This window comes from Gymnodraco acuticeps, unplaced genomic scaffold (assembly GCF_902827175.1).
Source record: "Gymnodraco acuticeps unplaced genomic scaffold, fGymAcu1.1, whole genome shotgun sequence".
NCBI classification, from domain to species: Eukaryota; Metazoa; Chordata; class Actinopteri; order Perciformes; family Bathydraconidae; genus Gymnodraco; species Gymnodraco acuticeps.
Genome location: NW_022990295.1, coordinates 5,925,591 through 5,949,281, shown reverse-complemented (window position 1 = coordinate 5,949,281; position 23,691 = coordinate 5,925,591). Strand labels below are relative to the sequence as shown.

At 40.9% G+C, this 23,691-nt stretch overlaps 2 protein-coding genes and 1 long non-coding RNA gene across 5 annotated transcripts in view; 1 reads left to right on the top strand and 2 right to left on the bottom strand.

Moving 5' to 3' along the window:
• eml5 (EMAP like 5) overlaps window positions 1-14,334 on the bottom strand; it is a 35,572-nt gene extending 21,238 nt beyond the window's left edge. For 2 of the 3 annotated variants that reach the window (XM_034222144.1, XM_034222147.1), the window contains exons 1-8: window positions 13,829-14,334; window positions 7,864-8,023; window positions 5,471-5,569; window positions 4,924-4,992; window positions 1,542-1,727; window positions 870-1,005; window positions 656-679; window positions 49-250 (exon numbers count right to left, since the gene is read on the bottom strand). In XM_034222144.1, the coding sequence (XP_034078035.1) occupies window positions 49-250; window positions 656-679; window positions 870-1,005; window positions 1,542-1,727; window positions 4,924-4,992; window positions 5,471-5,569; window positions 7,864-8,023; window positions 13,829-14,025 (1,073 nt within the window). In that variant the 5' untranslated portion in view covers window positions 14,026-14,334. The remainder of the gene's footprint in view (window positions 1-48; window positions 251-655; window positions 680-869; window positions 1,006-1,541; window positions 1,728-4,923; window positions 4,993-5,470; window positions 5,570-7,863; window positions 8,024-13,828) is intronic. The other variant, XM_034222145.1, reaches the window with a different exon arrangement.
• Window positions 14,335-15,112: 778 nt separating this feature from the next.
• ttc8 (tetratricopeptide repeat domain 8) lies at window positions 15,113-20,631 on the top strand. The gene is made up of 14 exons (XM_034222569.1): window positions 15,113-15,318; window positions 15,831-15,951; window positions 16,041-16,104; window positions 16,197-16,356; window positions 16,548-16,637; window positions 16,726-16,770; window positions 16,871-16,956; window positions 17,046-17,133; window positions 17,299-17,409; window positions 17,498-17,637; window positions 17,741-17,915; window positions 18,642-18,764; window positions 19,537-19,620; window positions 19,736-20,631. The coding sequence occupies exons 1-14, from the start codon at window positions 15,205-15,207 to the stop codon at window positions 19,850-19,852; spliced, it is 1,518 nt and encodes a 505-aa protein (XP_034078460.1). The 5' UTR covers window positions 15,113-15,204; the 3' UTR covers window positions 19,853-20,631.
• LOC117550201 lies at window positions 19,973-23,319 on the bottom strand. Its single transcript, XR_004569591.1, has 3 exons — window positions 22,020-23,319; window positions 21,769-21,885; window positions 19,973-20,840 (listed from the first exon to the last, which is right to left on the bottom strand). It is a non-coding gene; the product is annotated as an uncharacterized LOC117550201 (long non-coding RNA).
• Window positions 23,320-23,691: the final 372 nt, after the last annotated feature.

Below are 23,691 nucleotides of genomic sequence, written 5' to 3'. Positions count from 1 at the left end.
ACTGGTTACAATACAAGTAATAGAATCGTAACATGAGCGGCTCCTCACCTGACTGAGCGATCATCACTTCCTGTCATGGCCAAAGGCTTGGTGGGGTGGACGGCGAGAGCCCACAGCTCCCCCTCACAGTGACCCTGCATGATGAGGAAGGGCTTGGTGCGGTCGTGGACCACCACCTCGAAGATCTCGCTGTCCTGCGTGCCCACCAGGATGTGATCTCCCCGCCAGCACACGCTGCGCACAGACAGCCCTACCAGAAACACAAAACTAGACTTCAAAATCACGGGAAAAAACCTTGAAAAAGCATGCATATATTTGACGATGCTTAAAAAGTCATTAAAAGAGACGCGACAGGGATAATAAAGACAGGAGGTGCATATAGCCATCTGCAGACAACCCAGGGCCGAGGTTTTAACAGAAATTATAATGACAGCACATGTTGTCAAGCCAATCTGCAAACTGTGACGCTGGGTAATACAGCAAGAACAGGATGAAGGAAGCATGTGCTGTATACATAATGTGAACATGACATCTGTATACGGCGTCACACTGCAGCAGAGCTCTGACTTACTGACAACAAGAGGAACAGCAATGTGCAGACGGCTACAAACAGACTGACATGGTCATATACTCCATCTGCAGTCACATTACCCACCTCGGCTATTTTCACCTCTAGCTACTGTTAGGTCCAAGATTATAAATACAAGAGATGGAGAAAATAGAAAAGAAGAAAGAGGGGGTTAGTAAAGAGAACAGAAAGGGTGTTTTTCTTTTGTTGGATTTAGACAGTTCTTCCGTTGCTTCAGGAGACCACAGTTTGGCCTGCAACGTTTCAGTATCAAAGGAAGGAGGAGGCGGTTTGTCTTTACCTTTATATCCTTGGTCTGTTTCCCTGAGATCAATGACAGTAATTGGTTTGAAGTTGAGATCCCACAGCCGGACGCAGCCGTCTCGGCCCCCGGTGGCGAAGCCCTCCTCACAGACATTCATGCTGAAAATCCCTGACTGGAGGAAATGACAGGCTGTCAGTGAGGATCTGCACAACAAATGAGCAATGACAGAACAGGCCCTGGCAACACACCGCATATTGCTGCGGCTCAGCCAGGCATTTGTTTAAAAACTGTGGACTCAAGATAAAACAGAACTAGGTAAACGGGAGGTGTCATATTTCTTTATTTATTACTGAAGAGCTCCACTGATGACCTCCTTTAGCTAACAGTTTCTGTATACACGACAATGCACCTTGTAAAGCCTTCAGTGAGACATTTGGTGGTACAACAAGCAGCCATGCACATGTACTGTAGTTATTATCCCCTCCCCCATCCACCCATCCCCTCACCCAGCTGTTGATCCCATAGATATAATTTAATCCTGCGGAGCAAAAGGCTGATCCTTTTCTACTGAGTAGAATCAAACGTAGCCAGCGTGCATGGCTCCGACCATGTTTAAGTTGACTAGATTTACTGTGAGTCTTTTGTATCTGGTGCAGCAGGGTGCAAAATCACGCGGTGCCACACAGCAGGAAAACACAGCCAACTCACCCCATGAGCTCCTTGCACTGTCCTCATCAGGTTAATCCCTTTCCACACGTAGATGTCGCCATTCAAGGCACCTGAATATGTGACCTCGTCCTTGGCGCAGGCGAGGCAGAGGATGGTTTGGAGATCCCCCGTTTTGCCGAAGACACCACGTTTGGGCGTGAGAGCATTACCGCATAAGCTCCAAAACTGCAAACAGAAAAAGAGTATTGTGGCTAATAATCCCCCCCTTGTAATCCTGTCCTGTAAGAATTATGGAACATTTTGATTCTACAAAGTAAAAAACATCCAGTTATTTATGGTTTGACAGCCACACACAGAGCAACTCCATTAATATCACAAACACGTACACCTTGGAAGAAAGCAAGGTCACACTGCAATGTTCCCCCCTCCTCTGTACGTGATACTGGGAACTGTTGCTGGGGGTCAGTGCTGTAACCACCTGATCAGCATTCACAGACATAGACGCACACAGACGCGTGGGCTCATTATTTATGAACAAGGTCATTGGGATGCATGTATGGCCTCCTCTGGGGGCTCAATCTATCAAACAGGGGAGGAGAGAGTGAAAGAGAGACGCTCTGTCTGCATGGAGATGAGATCACAGGGAGAAAGCTCGAGGAGGGTGTCTTGAATGCAGAGTCACGGCTGTCTGCACGTTAAAAAAAGAGACACATTTATCCCAGGCAAGCAGCAGGAAAATGTCAGAATGGCTTCTTCTCTGGTTTACCTGAAGAAGAGTGAAATCTGAAATCTAGTTTTTCCAATACTGCTCAGAAAAGACAGAAATTTTAGGTGGTATTGTGCCTTTACAAATGCAATAAGTCTTGCTAGACGATGAATACATGAGCTTCTCCACAGTGACAGCCTGTCACACCCTCACTAACAACTATCCTCCTGACTGATAGGGCTGCTGTGTGCTAACAGGAGGGATCGATTATCACAGACAGCCATCGCAGCCGCAGATACAGCCCTGCAATCACACATCTGAAGCTTGTAGCACCTCAACAGGACAGGTCTTTCTTAATCCTGAGCTCCTGACCAAGCCTTAAGTGAGCATTTGCATGTGAGGGGTCGAGCCTGAAGGTTAAGTAGCAAAGATCAAGGGTGTGCATGTGCGAGTAATCTGGGAAGGTGTATGCGCAGGTGAAAGTGTGTCAAGTGCTGGGGGTTGGCTGATATGGGGGTGGGAGTTTTTTGTTGTGGCCCAGCCTGTTGCAAAGGAAGCAGGGATGGATGCGGCGTGACTGCACAGCCCTCCCTGCCCGCAACTGATAAGGAAGCATGGCACGGGCGGCGGCTAATCCCTTCGCTGCTGAATTACTAAGGAGTCGTGATGCTGAGGGGGTTTACGGTGAGGAGCAGCAAAGAAAAGCACAGAGGGAGAAGGAGAGCACCGTAGAATTGTGCTGGAAAATGAAATTGCAATTTTTATATGGAATCAGGACCTGGTTGCTTTCTCTAAATAACTTCTTTTTTTAAATCCTCCAAAAGACCCTCTGGTATAGAAGCCTCTCCTCATGACTCAGTAAGTCATGAGTTACCTTCACAATCACTTCAAGGTTCATCAACCTTTTAAATTAGTTGAATGCAAAGAGGGGTGAATCTCATCAGCTTCTGCGTCACCCCTCACCCTTTCATCTTGCTCATAATATCCCCCCTGTCAGACCACAGTGACCCTGAAGGGCGTCAGACTAGTGCTAAATGCTACGCTAACAGAGGTCAACTCTTTGGCAGTTCACTGCAAAGAAACTGCTGAATGCTGATTTTCTTAAAAGTTGTGGTAATTCATCCCCATGGTGTCAAACTCAAACTCACCTCTCAAACATACAATACAAAAACACACACAAGTATTTACATATATGGTTGATGATGCTGTGATGTTACTGTAAATTACAGTATTTGTAGTAAATGGGCTACAACAATAGTTCCCAATCTGAGGGATCTAGAGATTATTAGGATATTAATTAAAACATTTCTGGTGTACAATATTCAGTTTCTCTTTTTATGTGTTCACCCACTTTGCGTCTTTAGAAATAAAGTAAAAAATTGAAAGTGGTGGTGAAAAGATAACTATTTGATTAAAGGGGTCACAAGCCAAAAGGACTGGAGATATTGGGCTAAACACGCAGTGATACAATCCTTTTTTAATCAGCAACCATTTAGGCTGGGGGCAGATGATTGCTAAGTATGGTGCTTCTGTGTGTGTGGGCTGAAGATGCCATGCTACGGTCTGACATGTCCTAAATGAATAAAAACACAACACACTGTATAATTAGCTGGGAGAAGCTGCATGTAGGAGAGCGTGGCCAGCAGCCTTGGCCCTCGTCACAAGAGGTTGTGTTTTCCTCTGCGCCCACTAGTGAGTGGATTACTGGGACTAAATCTCCTGGATGCTCTGAGTGCTATAATCGCTGAGCGAGCACAGGACCGGGGTAGCAGATGTCCCATGGTCCGCAGGGTGAAGGCTGGGGAATTATGTGGGACAATTGCTGGATTGCCTTGGCATCAGCAAACCAGAAGGGAGGGAAAGAGGAGGAGGGGGAAGACCGGAGGATTCAGTGTGAGTTCGGGGGGGGGGAGTGCAGTGGCCGGAGGAGGTTTCTGTGCCACGGCGGTGGGGGAAGAGTTCAGGGGGGAATTACTACGAGAGGAGGCAGGTCAAGCTGGATTGAGTTGAGGGAGTCATCAGTGACATGTTATCCCACAGGGAAATAGGAACAGTAGGCTAAACCTCCCGACTGCATCGCATGCTGCGATGTTCAGCCTCCCGGGGCCAGTGGTCACATTTGACATTTTATTCCAACATTTTGAAAATAAGCTTCATCTGCGGCTTTGGAGTCCTTGTAACTTCCTAATGGTCATACCACTCAAGGAACACTAGTACCTATCCCAAGGCCAGGGTTGGCAAACACACCCTGCATGAGCGACACTCTTCTGTGAAAAATAAGTAACGAAGAGAGCCCAGCTACAGTTTGCACAGTTGAGTGTTTTCCAAAAAGCTGAACGAGGAGAGCTAAAAAGGGGAGATGAGTCGCAGAGTCATAGTTCCTCCAAAAAGGGAAAAATGTTTCCTCTGTGCGCTGCAGATTACTACACATTTGAGGGAAGAGTGTGAGAGTCATTGCCCGTCCTACTTATGTTAAGACCCTAATAACCATGAACTCTGATATAAAATGAATTTGCATACATCTATTTTAAGACTTTGATATGGTCATGGCGATAAAGCATGCAAGCCAGGGAAGAAGGGGGCATGGAGCCAATGGATTCTTCAGACTTACTAAAAATCATAATCTGTTTTCAAATATTATGCAAATGAGCCGCAAGAAATCTCAAGAGGCAGCGGTAATCGACAGGGCGTAGAATGACCAGGAAGTAGCTGTACCTTGATATGTTTGACACCACAGCTTACAAGCTTGCTCGGCTGGTATAAATCCCATGATATGTCGAATATCTGCGGGTAAAAAAACAGACAATGATTATTACACGACAACCAAAACACGTTATCAAGCATGTCATTATGCAAAATGATGATCGTTTGAAAATAACTCTTCAATGTGAATTTCATCTAGTTACATGTTTCTCAAATGTAATCAGAAATCTTGAGATCAGATTTCAAAAGAGATGGAAAAGGAACCAAAAAAAACACAGTAAAAGTGAAAAGAAAGTGTTGCGTGTGTATGCTTGCACAGGCTGAGTTATAATGGTGTGTGGGCTGAATGAGAAAAGAACAGCTGCCCATATTTCATATTTTTTAAATTCCTTTTCATTAGCCGTGCGCCCTCTCAGACGGGCTCCGGAAAGCCCACAATCAATCAGGCCTAACTTGTTTATGTCCCCTTTGGGCACGTGCTCCATCCAGCGTTCATAGCTATTTCAGTCGGTCGATACCGAGCTTGTGACAGAGACAGACAAGACAGAAAAGTGTTTACCCTGTCTGTATGACCGGGAGCAGCTGCCAAAACTTTTCCTTTCCTCCAGTCCCACACACAGATTGTGTTTTTGGAGTCCAAACCCACGGACACCAGACACTGCAAAGAGAGCAAAAAGAAAGAAAAAAACATCACAGATTGAACTGACTCTGCTCTGTTGCACTAATAACTGCATAACAAACTGAGCTAGCACTGCGGCATGACAGGCTACAGTGTGAGGGCTCCAGAGCAGAACAGTTGTCCAGCCCCCTGGCGCTTCCACTGAGCACATTTGAGTGCTTTTTGCTGGAGGAGCCTCCTATAGCTGAGTGAGTGAGTAGGCAGCAGCAGAGCAGAAGAGAGAAGAGCATCTTTTATGGAAATCCTTCTATACTTGCTTTACATGATAAAAGATGTCCTCCTTATCCACTGCTAAATAGGTGTTTGACTGTGATAACAGGTCTGCGTTGAGGCATTTCTTACCTTATATTGGATCAGGGGGTTTAAAAGTAACTCTGTAACTAAAACACTCAAGTAATCATGTTATCGATGTGGCTCAAGGCATGTCTTACTGCCATTGGACGCCAATCGGTTCAGCCTGAAATATCCCAATAACTGTTAGAGGGAATGCCTTGAACGTTTGTACAGGCCTTGATGGTCCCATTCAAATGAATCTTAATGACTTTGGTGTTCCTCTGACATTTTCCCCATCACCACCATGAGGTATAAATGGTACCTATTCATTTGGTTTATGACCAATAATCTTCAAAACGAATCCCTTTCCCATCAGTCTCATCTAGTCTTTTGTTTAGTGCTAATTTGCAACATGCTACATTAACATATTTCATTTCATTTCATTTTTATTTGTCCCGCTCATGGCACGCAAAACCAAATGTACAATAATTGCCACAAAACATGACTCTACCATTTAGCGAAAAGGAGCAGGGAGAAGAATAAAATCTTATGTGACCTGCCCCTTTCTAAAAAAAACAAATAAATACAAATAGATGGTCTGCCCTTCATAATAATATTTCTTTTTTTTTTTTCTTTTTTTTTCACAGCCAAACATAACAGCATCCTAGGATACCAAGAGAAACACACAAAAAAATACTAATTTCCCACTTGATGGTCAACGGAAAGAAACATATATGGAACATGGTATACAATAGATCTGCTTTATATAAACTTGTTAGCATTGTCATGGTGAGGAGCATAGCATGCTGATGTTAGCATTTAGCTTAACTTTGCAGAGCTGCTAGCATGGCTATAGATTCTTAGTCTTGCTAATATATCCCACTTAGAAGAGTTGGCATTAATAAAATATGACAACTGAGATGCCAACACATTTTTTTTAAAAAGCACCTTGTAGTGCTGAGAGATTATTGTATGCACTACTGTGTGCAGGCATTGTAACATGAGCAACCACAGCATATTATACTCCATATAGGAATAAAGTAAAACAAAAAGGTCAGTTAAAATGAGTTAAATTCGTATTAACAGGCTGGAAAACTGCAGCTCTGACTAAAGTACCTAGTAGAGATGTCTCAAACATCAGTGTATATTTTCATATTGCTTTAATTGACAGGCAGAGTAATGGCACCAGGCATTATTCTGGATTGTCTTGAGTTCAGCTCTGACTTCCTCTCATTCAGGAAGGGGAGCGATGGAAAGTAAATAGAGCCGCTAAACTGAGAAGCGGTGAAGCTTCCTCTGCCTTTAAATACTGTCACTTTCCATCTAAATCCCCAGCTCTCTACCCGAGCAGGAAAATAGCACGGGGTCATCTCCCTGTCTCTTACTGCAAAATACAGGAGGTATTACTCTGAGAACTCCCACGGGAGGAAGGGTAAGACGTGGAAAGATAAAGACCTAGAACTGCTTCCGTACGGTATCGATTTTCATAGTCCACTTCAAAATTGGGTTGAGGCTGCAGTGTGTAAGTATTGACTGGTGGTGTGCAGGGTCCTTGCTCAAAAGAAAACACGAGAAGGTTCCCACTGTCCATGTGCAGGCTGTTTCTGTTCACAAGAGTATTTAAAGGCTTACCATGTGCTAAAGCTTTTATCACCTTAACACCACGCATTGCAGCTGACTGTTTTCCTGTCAAATCTACCAAGTGGAGCATGTCTGTGTGCAGCTGTCCAGCCAATACTGCTGGAGTAATCACAGATGTGTCATTCAGTAACTCAGCCCGTCGGGTGAGCTGTAAAAGCCAGCCTGCAGCTCTATAGAGGAGTTTTGATTGCTGCTACTGTGCCTCTCAAAACGAACATTTCTGTTGACACTCTTTTTCTACGAACCAGTGCCTCGAAGAAGATATTTTTTTAATTGGGCTGCAATTCAAACAAAACTACGTAACAGTACATTTCAGTAGATACTATTTGAAAATAGGTGTCATTGTTTCACCACTGTACCTGTCCCTCAAGGTCAAAGGCCAGGCAGGCGATGCCGTGTGAGTGCACATCTTTGAGGATGGACACGGTCTGCACGGTGTAGGAGTCCCATACACAGATATAAGGCTCCTTGCCCACCTGTCCTGTGGCCACCAACACACGCTCCGGATGCAGTGCTAAACTGCACGGAGAGAGAAAAGGGGGAGAAAACATCTGGTTAGTATTGCCATATTGCGTGATTGTGTGTGTGTTGGTGTGTGACAATGCATTCACCCTCCCAGCATAAACCACTGGGATGAGATGAACACATTAAGTCTGTGATGGGTCTGAACATGGAAGCAGAGGGGCAGCTTGACGATGTGACCAATTAACTCAGTCATGCTCAAATACACGGCCTGGCTTCCTACGTGCCTACAGGGTGTTCGTAAAGTATAAAAAGCAGTGGTGGTGAACATGTGAATTTCATTTCTCTCTATATTTGTCTTTATATATTTTTTCAGTGTCCCTTGAACAACTATCTTTCCATGTAACCTTTTTCTAATTCATGTGGGGTTTCCTCGCATCACCAGGCATATGTTTGTAACACTGTTACATAATCTCCCCACTCCACTCCACTCATACCTCCCCCACCCACAAGCATTCCCACTCTACAGCTGGCAACAGCCCACTGTATAAAGCTGTCACTCCCTCTCCTGCTCCGCCCATCCTTTCAGCGGCCGCCACTCACGTCCCAGGCAGGCCAGAGTGATTCACTGGGCAATTCTTCCTCTTCTCTTGTCCCGGCCTATGTATGTCGTCCTGCAACACTCGGAGCTCCCTCCATTATAATCAGGATGCCCAGTTTGCCAACTACTCTCCAGAATGTCTAATCCTGGCTTGTGTTCAGGCAGCAGGCTGGATGAGGCTTCTCGGGTCGGGCATCCTCAACTAAAGGCCTTCTTCCACTTTCACTTCTATACTATACACCTAGACTCACCTCTCTTTCCGAGTGCTTTTCCTCCCACCTTCACAGGCTGAATCTTTCTGTCTGGCACCTCGTCTGTTTTGTTGAACAAAGCTTTGTCAGTGTAATGTCTGAATCTGAGGTGGCTGAGATGTGATATGTCTGATCTTTGACCCGTCATGACCCTGTTATCTCTCATCACCTCCGCTTACCCACCTTCTTTGTTGAACCTGGCACGATTTGCTTCTTATTTTACCACGTATTATATAATCAGAGCAAAGCAGCTATAAATAGCTTTTCAGAGGAAGAGAGAAAAAAATGATTGGAACACTTTGAGATGTAGACAGACGCAGAAGGTAAAAGTGCTTTGGCAAAGGCACGTAACGCGCAGCTAATCTTTGTGAAACAACATGGACGCTAAAATGTCCAACATGCTATGGAGTCAATCTCAGGCCAAAACACTCAGCAGGACTTCACTTAGGTCTCACATCCTACCACCTTTAATGTGTATAGTATGTCCATGTTACAGCTTGGGAAATCCAGTTCAGTCTGAGCCAGCTACAACCAGATTTATGTTTCATTTACATTTCTGTCAGCTGAAGAGCTTGCTAAACGCCATCACTAATGACTTGGCCTGCAGTGCATCGCCGAGGTTCTCCTGTTTGATGTATGCAACGGCTGTTTGATTCGGCTGTCTTCCATCTGCCAAGTGTTGAAGTACAAAACTGGCTAACTACTGCAGCAATTAAACAGCCTGTTTTCATGAAGATACGAGGCAGCCACAAGATCAGATTTTTTTAGACGAGCATGAGACACACCTCTACCCACTCTAGCATAAATGTTTCCCTTCATCAACGTGAGCAAAACACTATTTTTCTATTAAAAACAGACAGGAATTGTGATAGACCATCGTGATATTGTGAGTTACAACTTTCATTCACATTACCCGGCACGAGTTTCCTTTGTATGATTTCTGTCTGCAGTGGATTAAAAAGAGGCAGAGGATTAGCATGTTTCTGAATAGCAATACAATTCAGGATATTTTCAAGGATTCTACAAAATGTTTTTAATCCTGCCGCCCATTTAAACTCTATCTGAAACACCTGCCCATGCATCACAGGCTTAAAGCTATATCAAACCTGCAATGAAAGTAAACAATAGATGATGGTTTGCTCTGCTTTATTCCACAGTCAACGGGACATAGAGGAAGAGAGACGGAAAAGAGCTGTATTTATGCACTTGGCTGAACATGTTGTCATAAAGCTGAAGCATTAATAGGCTAAATGATTACATTAAGATAAATGAAACTCTTAAATGTCTTTGTTATTTGTAAAGGCACTTTTCAGAGACACATTTCAAACTGAAGCTTTGGAAATGGCTGATTTCCCTTGTTGTTTATTAACATATATTTGGGTTTTGGTTTGACAAAATAAACAACTTGACAATGCCACCCTATACCTGATAGGCAGTTCCACTATTTTCTAGAGAACAATTAATCAATCTATTCAATACAATTATAAAAAAGTACCAGCCCTAATAACATAGTATTGTGCAGAAACGATGAGTATCCGTACTCATCAACGAGTAGACATTTCATCTCTACATATTTTTCCATCAGATCTTTCTGAAAATAACATGAATAATTGATCATCATATCCACATTGAAAATCAATACAGTGAATATCTTCCAGAAGTGCCAATATGCAGTATATAGTATTAAGACATTATCACTATTAAGGTATTTGGTAAAATCGTTATGATGTTTAATTTTCAACTCATAAATAAACTATAATAACCTAAAGTTTGGCGTCATTGACATCACATAGTCGGGGTAAAGTGAGGAGTTTAAAATCAGAGCAGGTGTAACTGTTTCCTCCTAATCTGTGTGAAACTATCATCTAACTAACATCACCTCTTTAACAGGACGTCTGTCAACAACAATGCTGAATAACGCTGTAGAGCTAGCAGTAACTGTACTGAATCCCGGAGGACCCTGATTGGAGGAGACAGATGTGCTCTTTAGAGAGCATGCAGCTACTCACAGTAATGATTTGACCTACGACCTCAGCATCTCACTGGCACTCTGCACAGAGCACCTGGAAAGATGTGTAAGGGTAAGGAGCTGAAGAAGCAGACAACATTGTCATCAACAGTAAAGGGTAAAGCTCTGACGTGATGTCTATTTTTCTACAGTCTTCACACTAGGTTTTCTTGGACTTCTTATTTTATTGTGGTTATGGTTCAAAATGTTAATTATTTAATAAGGTGGTGAATGACACCAAAGTAAGCAGAGGTTGTATAGTTGTCTTTGTACTCTGAATTACAAAATAAAAAAGTATATTTGAATCATATTGTCAACATTACTTGCACATTCACCTATACATTCATTTTCACCAAATTCACCTTTACAAAGTCATTTCGCATTAACAACTTTAACTTGTTCAATATTAATATTGTTAGAATCTCGAAAAAAGACCAGATTGCATGTACATCACACAATCTATAATGACTTCACAGAACATGGTTTGTTTTGTATGATTTGTAATAATTGTGCAGATTTAGTTCACCCAGTTCACAGAGTGCAAGAGTCTATTCTGCATTCCTGTAGTAGGTCATTGAATGCACCTTCATACTGATATACAAATATCTCCACGGTCACTTAAACAAGACCATTCTCGGTCTAGCATCTATGGTCCATAACTCTGGCTGGAGTCCATCATAAAGTTAACAAGATATTGTAACATGAGACAGCCTTTTACCCCTGCCTCCATAACACTGTCTCATTAACTGCTCTATTACAGCAAACATGAATCAGCCAAGATGTGGAATAACAGCAGAAAATAAAGCCAGAGTAGGATCTTTTGAGAATTTTAAAAGCTGATGACAAGACAAAAGCTGATTTTTGGCACAGAAAGTTATATTCTAATTTATACAGAATATGTATAACATAAATAAAATATGTACTTCCCTTTCAACTATCCTACTGGGACTGGATATTGGAAACTCATGGGGATCACACACTTGAAGCACCCTTTAGTATTCAGCAGATTTTTTTAGTGTGTGTTTGTGTTTTGAATGCATTTGTGTGCATTGTTCAGCGCAGTGTGTACATGTTCTGCATGTTCTGCATGATAGCACATAGGAGAAGTTAAACTCTGTGGTCCTGACTCCTGTGGATTTTTAGCAGTAGCCTCAGGTTCTTTGAGTTTGGACTGGAATACATAACTGAGCTGCAACATAGTGGAACTCCTACAGAAATGTGTGAGGAAAATACCATTTTACTACACATTTTACAAAGGTTGATAATTGTGTTTTAACTAACATTAACAGCACACTAATATTCTCAGTCCATTGTGATATTGCCTTATCTCCTCCACATCAGAATGGGAGACCAGTTTGAAGAGGCTGCAGGGCAAAATAAACCAGGAGGTAGAAACAGAGCCAGCAATTCATTCATGAAATAAAACACCCATTTGTACTTAGTATAATGGGCTGAGAAAAAGCAACAGAGAGAGAGAGAGAGAGAGAGAGAGAGAGAGAGAGAGAGAGAGAGAGAGAGAGAGCGAGAGAGAGATATTGGGAATCTAGTGCTTTCTGAGGGGGCTGAATCTATTCCACATGAGTTAGTGCAACGTGAGAGCAGTCCAACAGTTACTCAGCACTGCTGAGGACTGCTCGCCAGTCAGATTGAAGTCCAAGTCAAAGGAAGAGTTCATTTAATGCACTCCACTGAGATCTGCAGTTCAAATGATTATTATCCAGTCTGTGTCAATAATGATCAACAGCTCAAGAGATCTGTGTAGCCAAAGCTTTATATCCAACAACATGGCTGCAGAAAAAGAAACAAAATGACACCAAAAGGAACCTGATCGGACTGAATCCTAGCAAATGCTCTCGCGACAGTGAGAGCGGAAGTACAGGTGGCCAATGTGCTGGTTTACCAATTCATTACTCTTGTATTGGTCTCGCATTGCACTCAGTGACTCCTCCAGGTAACGTTTGAACTCAGGCACTTCGCCCAGAGGGCAGCCCGGGGTTAGCATCTCTATTGTCTCATTAATAATGGAGCAGGAGTCCAGCTGACTACCGACACAGTATATAATGCTAGTCATCTCCAGGCCAACCCACACATGTATGTCAACACAAGCGCTGGAGCGTTTGACACAGGCGCTGTTCTGAGTCATGCTGAGAACAGTTGGAAAGGCATGTTCATTGTATACGTGATGTAACACAGGTTGTTGTGTTGTATCAAAGAGAAGGCGACTTGAGGGTATATTTGATTCAACACAACCCACATATAGCTTTCCAATTCAAGGATGCCTTCAAGGACAGCTGTGCTCAAGTGCCTTTCTCAGAATTGCACATTAGCATTATTGCTCTGAGAGTGCTGGTATGTGCAGGCTGCTGTTTTAAAAAGAGCTTTTTTATTATGTCCTACCAGACAACGATCAAACAAACAATGCCAGCAACAAATGATTAATTGTTAAGGCAATCTGAAAATACATTAATAGTCGAACGATATCATGATAAATGACTATTTAGAATCATTTTTTTAAAAGATCAAATTCCAAGTATTGTCTTTAACACATCTGGATTTGCTGATTTTCTTCGTGTGTTAAAATGAAATACCCTTCAGTTTTGGACTTTCAGTAGGACAACAACGTTAAAAAAAACATAATGCTCAGGAAGTTCAACTATTTTATAGACTAAATCATTTAGATTTGATGATAGCAGCCATGCAGTCATAAGAGGAGTGGCAGCAGTGTAATCTTCAGTAGTGAGAGACAAGACTTCACCCTTGGTTAAGCTGGTTAAAGGCATCAGCCCTGCTGGAGTCACACTGACGCCCCTTATAAACTCCCGTGAGTAGGTGTGTGGCCCTTGAGTTCCCTATGGAGCTAAACACATTTATATATCATATTACACTAGCAAGGTGACACCAGCACCCACAATGATAACAGTACTGTCTCCCTTCATTTTATGCTGTGGGTCAGCTGCTGTCCGAGGTGCTGAAACAAACTGTTGTGAGTATAATTACACTACCTGATTATGTCATCGTTGTGCCCCAGGTAAAATTTCTGCTTATGCTCCCGGGTGTTGTACACAACTCCCACACCGGCGACAAAATAGACTATTTCCTTGGCGGCGGTGTAGTACAGGTTGTTGCGGCACTGATGTCCCCGGTATCCGTACACCCACTCCAGTCTCAGGTGGCAGCTGGGAGCAGTCCTGTCAGCCATGTCCGCACTTCCGTGTGTGTCTCTCTGTCGCGTATGTTTTCTGATATAGTGTCATTCACCAAAAAGGATTTATTTTAAGCCCGTGTGTCCCATTAGTTCCGTTGCATTTCCACGAGTCCCGAGAGAGCGTTGAAATTAGGCATTTTTGAGGGTCATGTGAATTTATAATCTCGCAGTCGGATAGGATTAAATCCCTCTGTCTCTATTTGAGAAAAAGCTTTTCTAGGCGGTGGTTCTCATTGTGGCAGTCTACTTGTACTTCTGCAGCCCGAGGCTCGCGGTCCTCCTCGACACAGGTCAAAGCTCCTGTCAAATCCTACAAAGATGGAGCTGCGCTGTTATTCCGCAAGCACCGCCCACAAAGATGACGGATCAGCGCATCGTCCAATCAGATCCTTTAACTAGTCCACTAGAGGGAAAAAAGCAGGAGCAGACATCTACGTCATAGCTGGAAAGTTGTGCCAAGCTACATTTTAAAATAAATGTACAATAAAAACGACTGTCCGTTCAAATTGACGAATTGTGTCGTATTGGAAATGTCATTCTTTTTTTTTTTTGTGAATTGTACATACAAAAAATCCCCTTCAAATACATTTTATTTTATTATAATGTAATGTAATATACATGCTCTTATACTACTAAATGTTATAGGCCTCACTTATATCATAATATAAAGAATGGACACATTTTAATTTCAAACACAGTACACCCAAGTCCATGGATACTTTGATATGTCCATGAAATACCTTTTACATTTATTCATTTAATCGATTTATTTTCATTTGCCATCTTTCATTTATGCTTTTTTCGCAAACTTGTCTTAGCTTTTGTGTATTTACACTTTTGTCTTTTACAGGTGATGATTTTCTTTTAAACATTTAATAAAAGGACGTTTTTGTTATTTCTATATTATAATGAATGATAATGTAGAACTAATCAAAATGCTCTGTAACCTTTGTTGTACGTGACATGTTATAGAAAAGAGTATATTATGTAATATTAAAATTGTTATATATTTTGTGCTGTGTGTGTTTCTCCGTTTCTCCCATAGCAGTGAAGCCCCGCCCCCTCCACGGTTGCCGAGCGACAGAGGAAGCTTCACTCTCGCCATTATCCCAGTTCTAAACAGCTTTAGCTTGGTAGCCGACTTTTACACCTAATTTTACCCCGAACAAAGCGATGGAGGTGACAATGGACCCGTTGTTTCTGGCGTGGAGCTATTTCAGACGGCGAAAACTCCAACAATGTTCTGATATTTGCACAAAAATATTACAAGACAACTCGTACGACCAGGTACTGTGGTGCAGTTAGCCTGGGGCTAGCCTAGCATGCTAGCGATTATCCATTAAGAAAAGCCTGCTAGTTTGCTAACGCAGGAAAGCAGTAAAACCTGGAGTTTAATCCCAATTAGTCCAGTACTTGTAGTTTAACATAATTAAACTGAGGTAATGTTAACGTTATATTTACTGGCAAGTCTTTGAACCAACATTTATATTGTTTTTTGAAACATATTCGTGTCACTGCTGTGCATTTCTTTTTCACATCTCATTTCTGTTTTTCTTTGAACCATGTTTTCCCGTTCATTTTCTATTTCCCCTTATTTATTCACATCTGTCCTCAATTTCTGTCCTCTTCTCTCACTGATTCACTGCATGCTGTCCCAAGGACTCCTCTTTACCTATCTCAGAGGTAACCATGTTCCTCTCTGCCATCCTTTGTGGTGACGACAGTTCAACAAAGACTGTAACATGTTCACCTGTACATCCGTGGCCATCTATATGATTGAAACATTGTCTGCTTCATAGGCTGCATGGAGCTTGAAAACCCGTGCTCTCACAGAGATGGTGTATATAGATGAAGTTGAGGTCGACCAGGAGGGCATTGCTGAGATGATGCTGGACGAGAGCTCTATTGCTCAAGTTGCACGTGAGTTCAAACTCTTCTCATTGCCTTACATTTAGGTATATTAGAAATTCTTAAATGGGTCTGATTGATAAGACTTCACTTTCTGCCAGGACCCGGCACATCACTGAGGCTCCCTGGAACCAGTCATGGCGGAGGTCCCACACCGGCTATCAGGTACTGTCTGCCAGGCTAAAATGCTTTTACCATTGACAACTTTTTCAACAAAGTAATTAACAGTGATCTAATTTTTATTTTATGAATTCAAGGCCTTTGACACAATCAGGGCGTCCTATAACAGGATTTGTGAGACCCAGCACACAGTCAGGGCGTCCTGGGACAATGGAGCAGGCCATCAAGACCCCGCGCACTGCCAGCACTGCTCGTCCTGTCACTAGTGCTTCTGGAAGATTCATCCGTCTTGGAACAGTGAGTACATGTGCATGAAAGTGTGTCAGTCTACAGTGACTGAGAGGCTTCATGTGAAACAATCGGAATTTGGCTTCTCAGTATTATCTGCCTCTCAGAAATGATTATTTCCAAATAATGTGACATTATTGTTGCTACATTGACTGTGAAGATGATATTTGGCATGACATTTTGTTTCACTGTTTCTATAGGCTTCAATGTTAACCAATCCCGAAGGACCATTTATAAATTTGTCAAGACTAAATATGGCCAAGTATTCTCAAAAGCCTAACTTATCCAGGGTAAGAATGATACTGTTATTTGCATACACAAAAAATAATACATATTTTTTTCTTCTCATATCAAGTAACCATTATTTTGCTTTCTCAGACACTTTTTGAGTATATCTTCCATCATGAAAATGATGTGAATAATGTAAGTGTTCACTAAAAAGCTACTTCATTAATAATATTCATGATACTTTGTTAGATTGTTGACTATTAAAAATGTAACTCAAACCTTATATTGTGTCCAGGCTTTAGATTTGGCTGCTCAAGCTACTGAACACGCCCAGTTCAAAGACTGGTGGTGGAAAGTTCAGCTGGGGAAATGCTACTACAGGTACCTTACAGACATCTGCTCATTTCTGATGTTTAATGACATTTCATTTTTATAAATCATGCTATGAGTAATGTCATCGGTCTTTGCAGGCTTGGTTTGTATAGAGAATCAGAAAAACAGTTTAGATCAGCTCTCAACCATCAAGAGGTCGTGGATACATATCTCTACCTTGCAAAGGTAGGGAAACATTACCAATTTGATGCATATTGGAAAATAGACATTAAAGCATATAAGCATGTTCAAAAACCCAAAATACAAGAATAGACCTGAAAAGGAATATGATATTTCCCTGGTAAGCCAATAGTTTGCTTTTTTATTAAACCTTGCATGTTTTCCCCTTAGGTGTATCAGCGCCTGGATCAACCAATAACAGCACTCAGCCTTTTCAAGCAAGGTCTGGACCATTTTCCTGGTGAAGTTACTCTTCTAACAGGAATCGCTCGCATACACGAGGTACAGTTTGATCCTTACTAAAGAGTCAAATTAGATAACACTGCCATAATGAAATGGGAAGCCATATTTATTGTTTATACTGTCACAGGAGATGAACAACATCCCATCAGCCACAGAGTATTACAAAGATGTCCTGAAGCAGGACAACACTCACGTGGAGGCTATAGCCTGCATAGGCAGCAATCACTTCTACACCGATCAGCCTGAGATCGCACTGCGCTTTTACAGGTCAGAGAAACATTTATGCATAAGAAATGTAATGCATTTTTACAGGATATGTAATGAGAAATGATACCCCATCTGTGATTAAATAAGTTTCTCCCATTGCTAGACGGCTACTCCAGATGGGAGTTTATAACTGCCAGCTGTACAACAACCTGGGTTTGTGCTGCTTCTACGCGCAGCAGTACGACATGACTCTGTCCTCATTCGAGAGGGCCCTGGCTCTGGTGGCCAATGATGAAGAGCAGGCTGATGTGTGGTACAACGTTGGACATGTGGCTGTGGTGAGTTACCAATCACTTAAAATATCCCAGAATGTCTGAGTACTGCAGGAATGAGTCCCAAAAAACGGAAACTAGTTAACATCTTTGATCTTCCAGTTCCCTCGTCTCAGGAGTAGGAGCTTTGTATTGGTTTTTGTTTAGATGCCTGAAATAAGCTCAGGATATTATCAGGTTTTGTGCTACAACTTAAAATATGTCAGTTATTATCAAACTTCTGAATTATGATTTTTTTCTTTTCAAAAAAGCGGCTGTTAAGCAGCTGAAGGGGACTCTAAAGGTCGTCAGAGACATCATGACATCCACGGTCTGGAAAACCTCATCTACTCAGTGGAGGGGTTTTGTTAAAGTTATGCCACTTAGCTTTGAACTTTTAATGATTGCATTTGCACAAAAATCATTAAGTAGTGTTTATTCGTTAGGATTATCTTGCTAAACAAAAGGTGTAAATATAATTTACCCTTTTTTTGCCACTGAGCTTTTTCTGGCATTAATCAAAAATGTAATGAAGAAATTCATCATCAAGAGGCTTTTTTTCTTGGGAACCAGAGCAATAATAAACTGGCATACAAAAAAATTAAATTCCTGTAGCACTCTTTACTCAATGTAACCCCTTTTTATATGGTTTACAGTTAAAATAATGTATATTCATTTATTGTTAATAGAACTTAAAAGCTTACATCAAATGCACACAAATTGGTATAGTGTTTGAATGTTTTCTTTTTACAGGGCATTGCAGACTTGACGCTGGCCTACCAGTGTTTTAAACTGGCTTTGGCTTTTAATAATGACCATGCTGAGGCCTACAACAACTTGGCTGTGCTGGAGCTGCGCAAAGGTCGAATCGAACAGGTGAAGACAAATCCTTAAGTCATGTAGCTTGTATTCCACTGTTAAAATATGACGTATGAGATCATAACTTTGTAATTTTAGACCCTCTAATACACCGGAATTAGCTAGCTATTAGACTACAAGCACTAGGTAATAAATCAATTTAGCAATAACATTATATTGTAGGACAAGACATTATGAGATGTATTTGGTTATCTCACGGCAACAAAGGCTGTGTGTTCCCCACACATACAGCTAGGTGGCAGCCATCAGCTGAAAGTCATGCCATGCTGAAATAAGTGCTGGAATAATAAAACTGGTGTGTTTTTGGATAATGATATTTAGAATGGTAGTTATGAGTGAAACTATTATTGTGTAGTGATATATATTACAGTGATGTTTGGATGATAAACAGCACACAAAGTACCTATTGTTTAATTGTTTTGAATGCCTTAAAAGTCTGATTGCAACACTGCATTATACCCTAAAGAAAGTTGATATATAGAGTCTTCAGTAAACACCAACAGTTATATTCTTCAAGCTTAACTTAAACTGCCCCTGAGCTAATGACATAGCTAGCTAGTGCTAGTTAGAATGGCTCATGATTAAGCTTGAAGATGCTCATTCTTCAGATGTTACTATAAATGAGGAATTGCAAGCTGTAGTTAAAGCAACATTTCTGCTGTTTTTCTAATTATATAAAATGTATGAGCCCAGTGAGAATCTGAATGTCTGATTTCATGGAATTTCTTCATATATAAATGTTGATAATATGAATGTTTCTTTGACCCAGTCTAAAGCCTTCCTGCAGACGGCTGAATCACTGGCTCCTCACATGTATGAGCCACACTACAATCTCTCCATTCTCTCTGAAAAGGTAACTTATCCCTTTTTTTTATATCTGATTCTAAACATCTGAACTAGTTAAAGGGGCAAAGTAAAATCTCCACAACACAGTCTACCCAAGTGATTTTTTTTCCTTCTGTTTCTAGATTGGTGACCTTCAGAGCAGCTACACTGCCGCCCTAAAGTCTGAGGACTCCTTTCCGGAGCATGTTGACACTCAGCAGCTTCTGAAGCAACTTCGAGAACACTTTTCGGTGCTGTGAGTGTCTGTCCAGAATGTGTAGGAAGCAAGGTGTGGTTCGAATAATGTAGTTGTCATAGATAAGACATATTGTGCCGTCTTAAGCTTCATAACAATCAGACATAGAAACCAACAAATATGCTTTGTATTGACTAAACTCTCAGTTTATTTGGTACATCGTCTTCATTCAACAAAAATAGTAATCTTGCCACTGCCTTGATTGGTTAGTTGGTTTGTGTGTGACTGAATTAACTGACAGAAAAGTTAAGCAGCGGAAATATTCTAAATATATCATATACTCAAACTGATATTGATTTATTTTAGGTAGCCCTTTTTTAAGAGGCTATTATATGTTTTGCTGCCAGCCACATCAACAACAATACATCGCGTCCCATGCTGGCACTGCTGTATTTTTCCAAAGTAAGGGCTTGTCGACCACTGTTAGTGGAATATACAGTGAGTTTGGATAAGAATTTCATGCAACACAATTTAAAAACATCTGAACAAATCCTTTACCTTAATAACTCAATGCTAAGTGATATCTTAATGCTGCGTTGTGACTTGTAAGTATGTACAATTATGTAGAGGTGGGTGTTTAGCTGATAAACTAACTTAATGTACAGACCTGTATAGTATTAAGTCATATGCACATAAAAAAGGTCATTTATTTATTTTATTACTAGAAAATGGTGATCTTACATTTGATAGTTCACTGCATAAATCAAATGTATTTTATTACGTTTACCTTGCCATTGTGTAGTTTCCACAAATATTGAAAGGACAATAAAAAAAGATTTGGAAGTTGTGTTTTCAATGGTCTCAATTCTTGATTGCAACAATTAATTAAAAAAAAATCACATTAACCTGCAGACCTTGTTGTCATTTGGCAAATCCATTTCAGTATATGATGGCATGGAGCTTGATACCAGATTTCAAAGGGGCTGCTTCTGGGATACATTGCAGCACAGTCCCTGTCATCAATGCGTCTCCACTCTTCACCAATCCAGTAACTGAAACAAATAACAATTTTGTTGAACCAAATAAACTACTATGTCACGAAACACATTATTAATCACTTTTTCATTTGTCAGCTGATAGAGGTGTTCTAGTGCTTTGCCTGTTTTATCTTTTTATGCAGAATGTTGATTATTATCTCAGAGCTAGTTAAATACATGGGACTGGGGTAGAGATGCAGCACAAATCTAATTGACTCCATTGCTTCAGAAGTTTACATTACACCCACATACAATAAGTGCATTTTGCAATTTGTTTTTGGTTGACCAGAGACCGAAAATGTGTAGAATAACACATTATCTAAACGTAACTAGCTCCTTATGGTTCTGGCAATTTGATTGGATGCTGTTGGAATGTTTCAGACAAAGTGGATGTGGGTAATTCAAAGAAAGATATTCATTTTCTTTGAATCAAAGTTCAAGTGAAGTCTGTGTAGTGTCATTAAAGTCCTAAAGTAATTTGTGAATTTAGATCTTTCTTGTTTGTTAATGTTACCCTGTGGTCCATCAAGTCATTTCCATATCCCTTCCTCCTCAATATCTCTCGACCCGAGTTCATCCTTTGTTATCAATTTAGATATTGCCAGCTGCCAATGAAAATGTTTTTTACAGTGTACTTAATGCCTGAGCTTGCACTTTTTTATTGTTGTTGTTTTTTAAAAGGGTTTTATGTCTTGTAATTGCATTGTTGAGGAACCTGTGACCCTAGTTTTTAATTAATTACATACAACACCATAGTTGTGTATATGATATGTCAATAAACCTTTGATATATTTTTTATTTAATAATGCACCAGAAATAGTACTATATTACATTATATAATGGTCCATTCTGCATATTAGGTGTTGTTTACTTTTGGTACTTTGAGAATATTTGTTATGTTATTATTTTTGTGCTGCAAGATGATGGGATAATAACGACTTACAATAGACTCCCAGGCCAATGTCCACTGCTAGTAGAATGACAGCAAGCACTGCAAGGCTTACTGTAAGCCATTTGTAATGTTTCAAACTGGATTCAGGTCTCAGCACAGACATGGACACTGCGCAGAAGTGATGGACCAATAGCAAAGACAAGAAAATTATACAATATAAAAGCAGGTCAATATAGCAAAAATAATAAACTGTATATTTTTGAATATGGTATTACAGTTTATTTTAGACGTGGGACGTTTACCTCGTTCTTGGTTTGAATAGAGAGTGAGCTCATCTCCACTGATGTCCTCTTGGTGGATCAGTTTGTTATAAGAACCACCAAATGTACCTGCATTTTCTGTGTCCATTTTAACTATGAGGATGTAAGCAGTCTTAGTCTGACGTGACTGTTCAGAAAGGACTATTTGTCAGGACCTTGCCCTGTGTGTGTGTGTGTGTGTGTGTGTTTGTTTTAACACCATTACAAACAGAAAATGAAGTTCATTTGTTAAACATTTACAGGAGGATGCACGTAATTTGAAGAGTAGTTTAATTTTCTGATCACAAGATTATTTATGTATACAAACATTCAAGTATTTTTGGATTCCTTTAGATGTCACTTTTATTACATTAAAACGGCAATTACAGAATACTAGCTCAGCACAGTTTAAGAAGAATAGTAATGTATCAAGCTGCAGTTTATTTCAAAGATATTACAAAGACATATAGTACATGATTTGTCCAGTTATTGTGATTTCAACTTTTTGAAAGGTTTTAAGTTTAACTTTGCTCCATTTCACATACAGTATAGGCCTACAGCTTAACAGAAGGTTCAAGGCAGTATCCAATAAACCATTCCCCCCTGATATCAGCACATTATTAAGAATCTGCACAGTTTCCACTCTGAGGTCCCTAACTGTTATACTGTCCATTTCTCCAGCTACTTTTAAGAAGTCTAGAATTTAGTTTTACCAGTGAGCCATGATACTGTCACAAAACTTAAGAAATCAATAGAAAAGCAGTCTGTGAGATGCTTGCTTACACTGTTTCCCCCTCGGTTACATTGTTAACCTGGACCCATGTTCCCGCCGTCGCTACATCACTCAGGCCTATCCAAAATCCGTTCTACCATCACATACCACCGCCTCCCAGTTTCGGGACGTTGTCAATCATGAGTTGCTGTGATACTACTCTCACTCACAGGAGTTACATTGCACATTTCAAGTTTGTCAGGTCAGGTAGTATTATGTACTATATGATCATTTAGACAGAAAATCCCAATGACAACAGCAGCCATCAGCAGTACTGCATTTAGCATTCCCAGGCTGATTATAACCAGACGGTGGTGTGTAAATGCAGATCCACTGCCCTGTGTAAACAGAACTTGATCATGTTCTTTTGAGTGAAAACCTTGATATTGGCTTATGTTAAAACTAGTGCTGTCAAAATTATCGCGTTAACGGCGGTAATTAATTTTTTGAATTAATTGCGTTAAAATATTTAACGCATTTAACGCATGTGCAGAATGGCCGGCCCCATACGTGCCACCAGTGGCAGCGCCAGGGTATGGCTGGGGTAGGCTACACCCATACCAAGAAATGGCTTAGCCCCACCATGAAAAATGATGTTAAAGTAAGCAAAATAAAGTCTGCCAACTCGCGCGGAGTAAATTGCACAGACAGCAGTTAGTAAGATTGATTTCAGTAGCCACGGTTTTGAAAACTTTTGTCACGTAGTGATCGTCTTCTCAATAGAACATCTTTGATAACGGCGTGGTGTTGTTGCAGGAAGTCCCGACGGAGAATACTTTTGCTGTAGTACAGGGGTGCACATAACTGGTACGCAGGTTATGTGTGTAATCTGAAATGCGTACCGTCACTTGTGTCACAAAGCGCATTTGCGTACCGACGTACTTGTGAAGCTTTTCCAGAAGG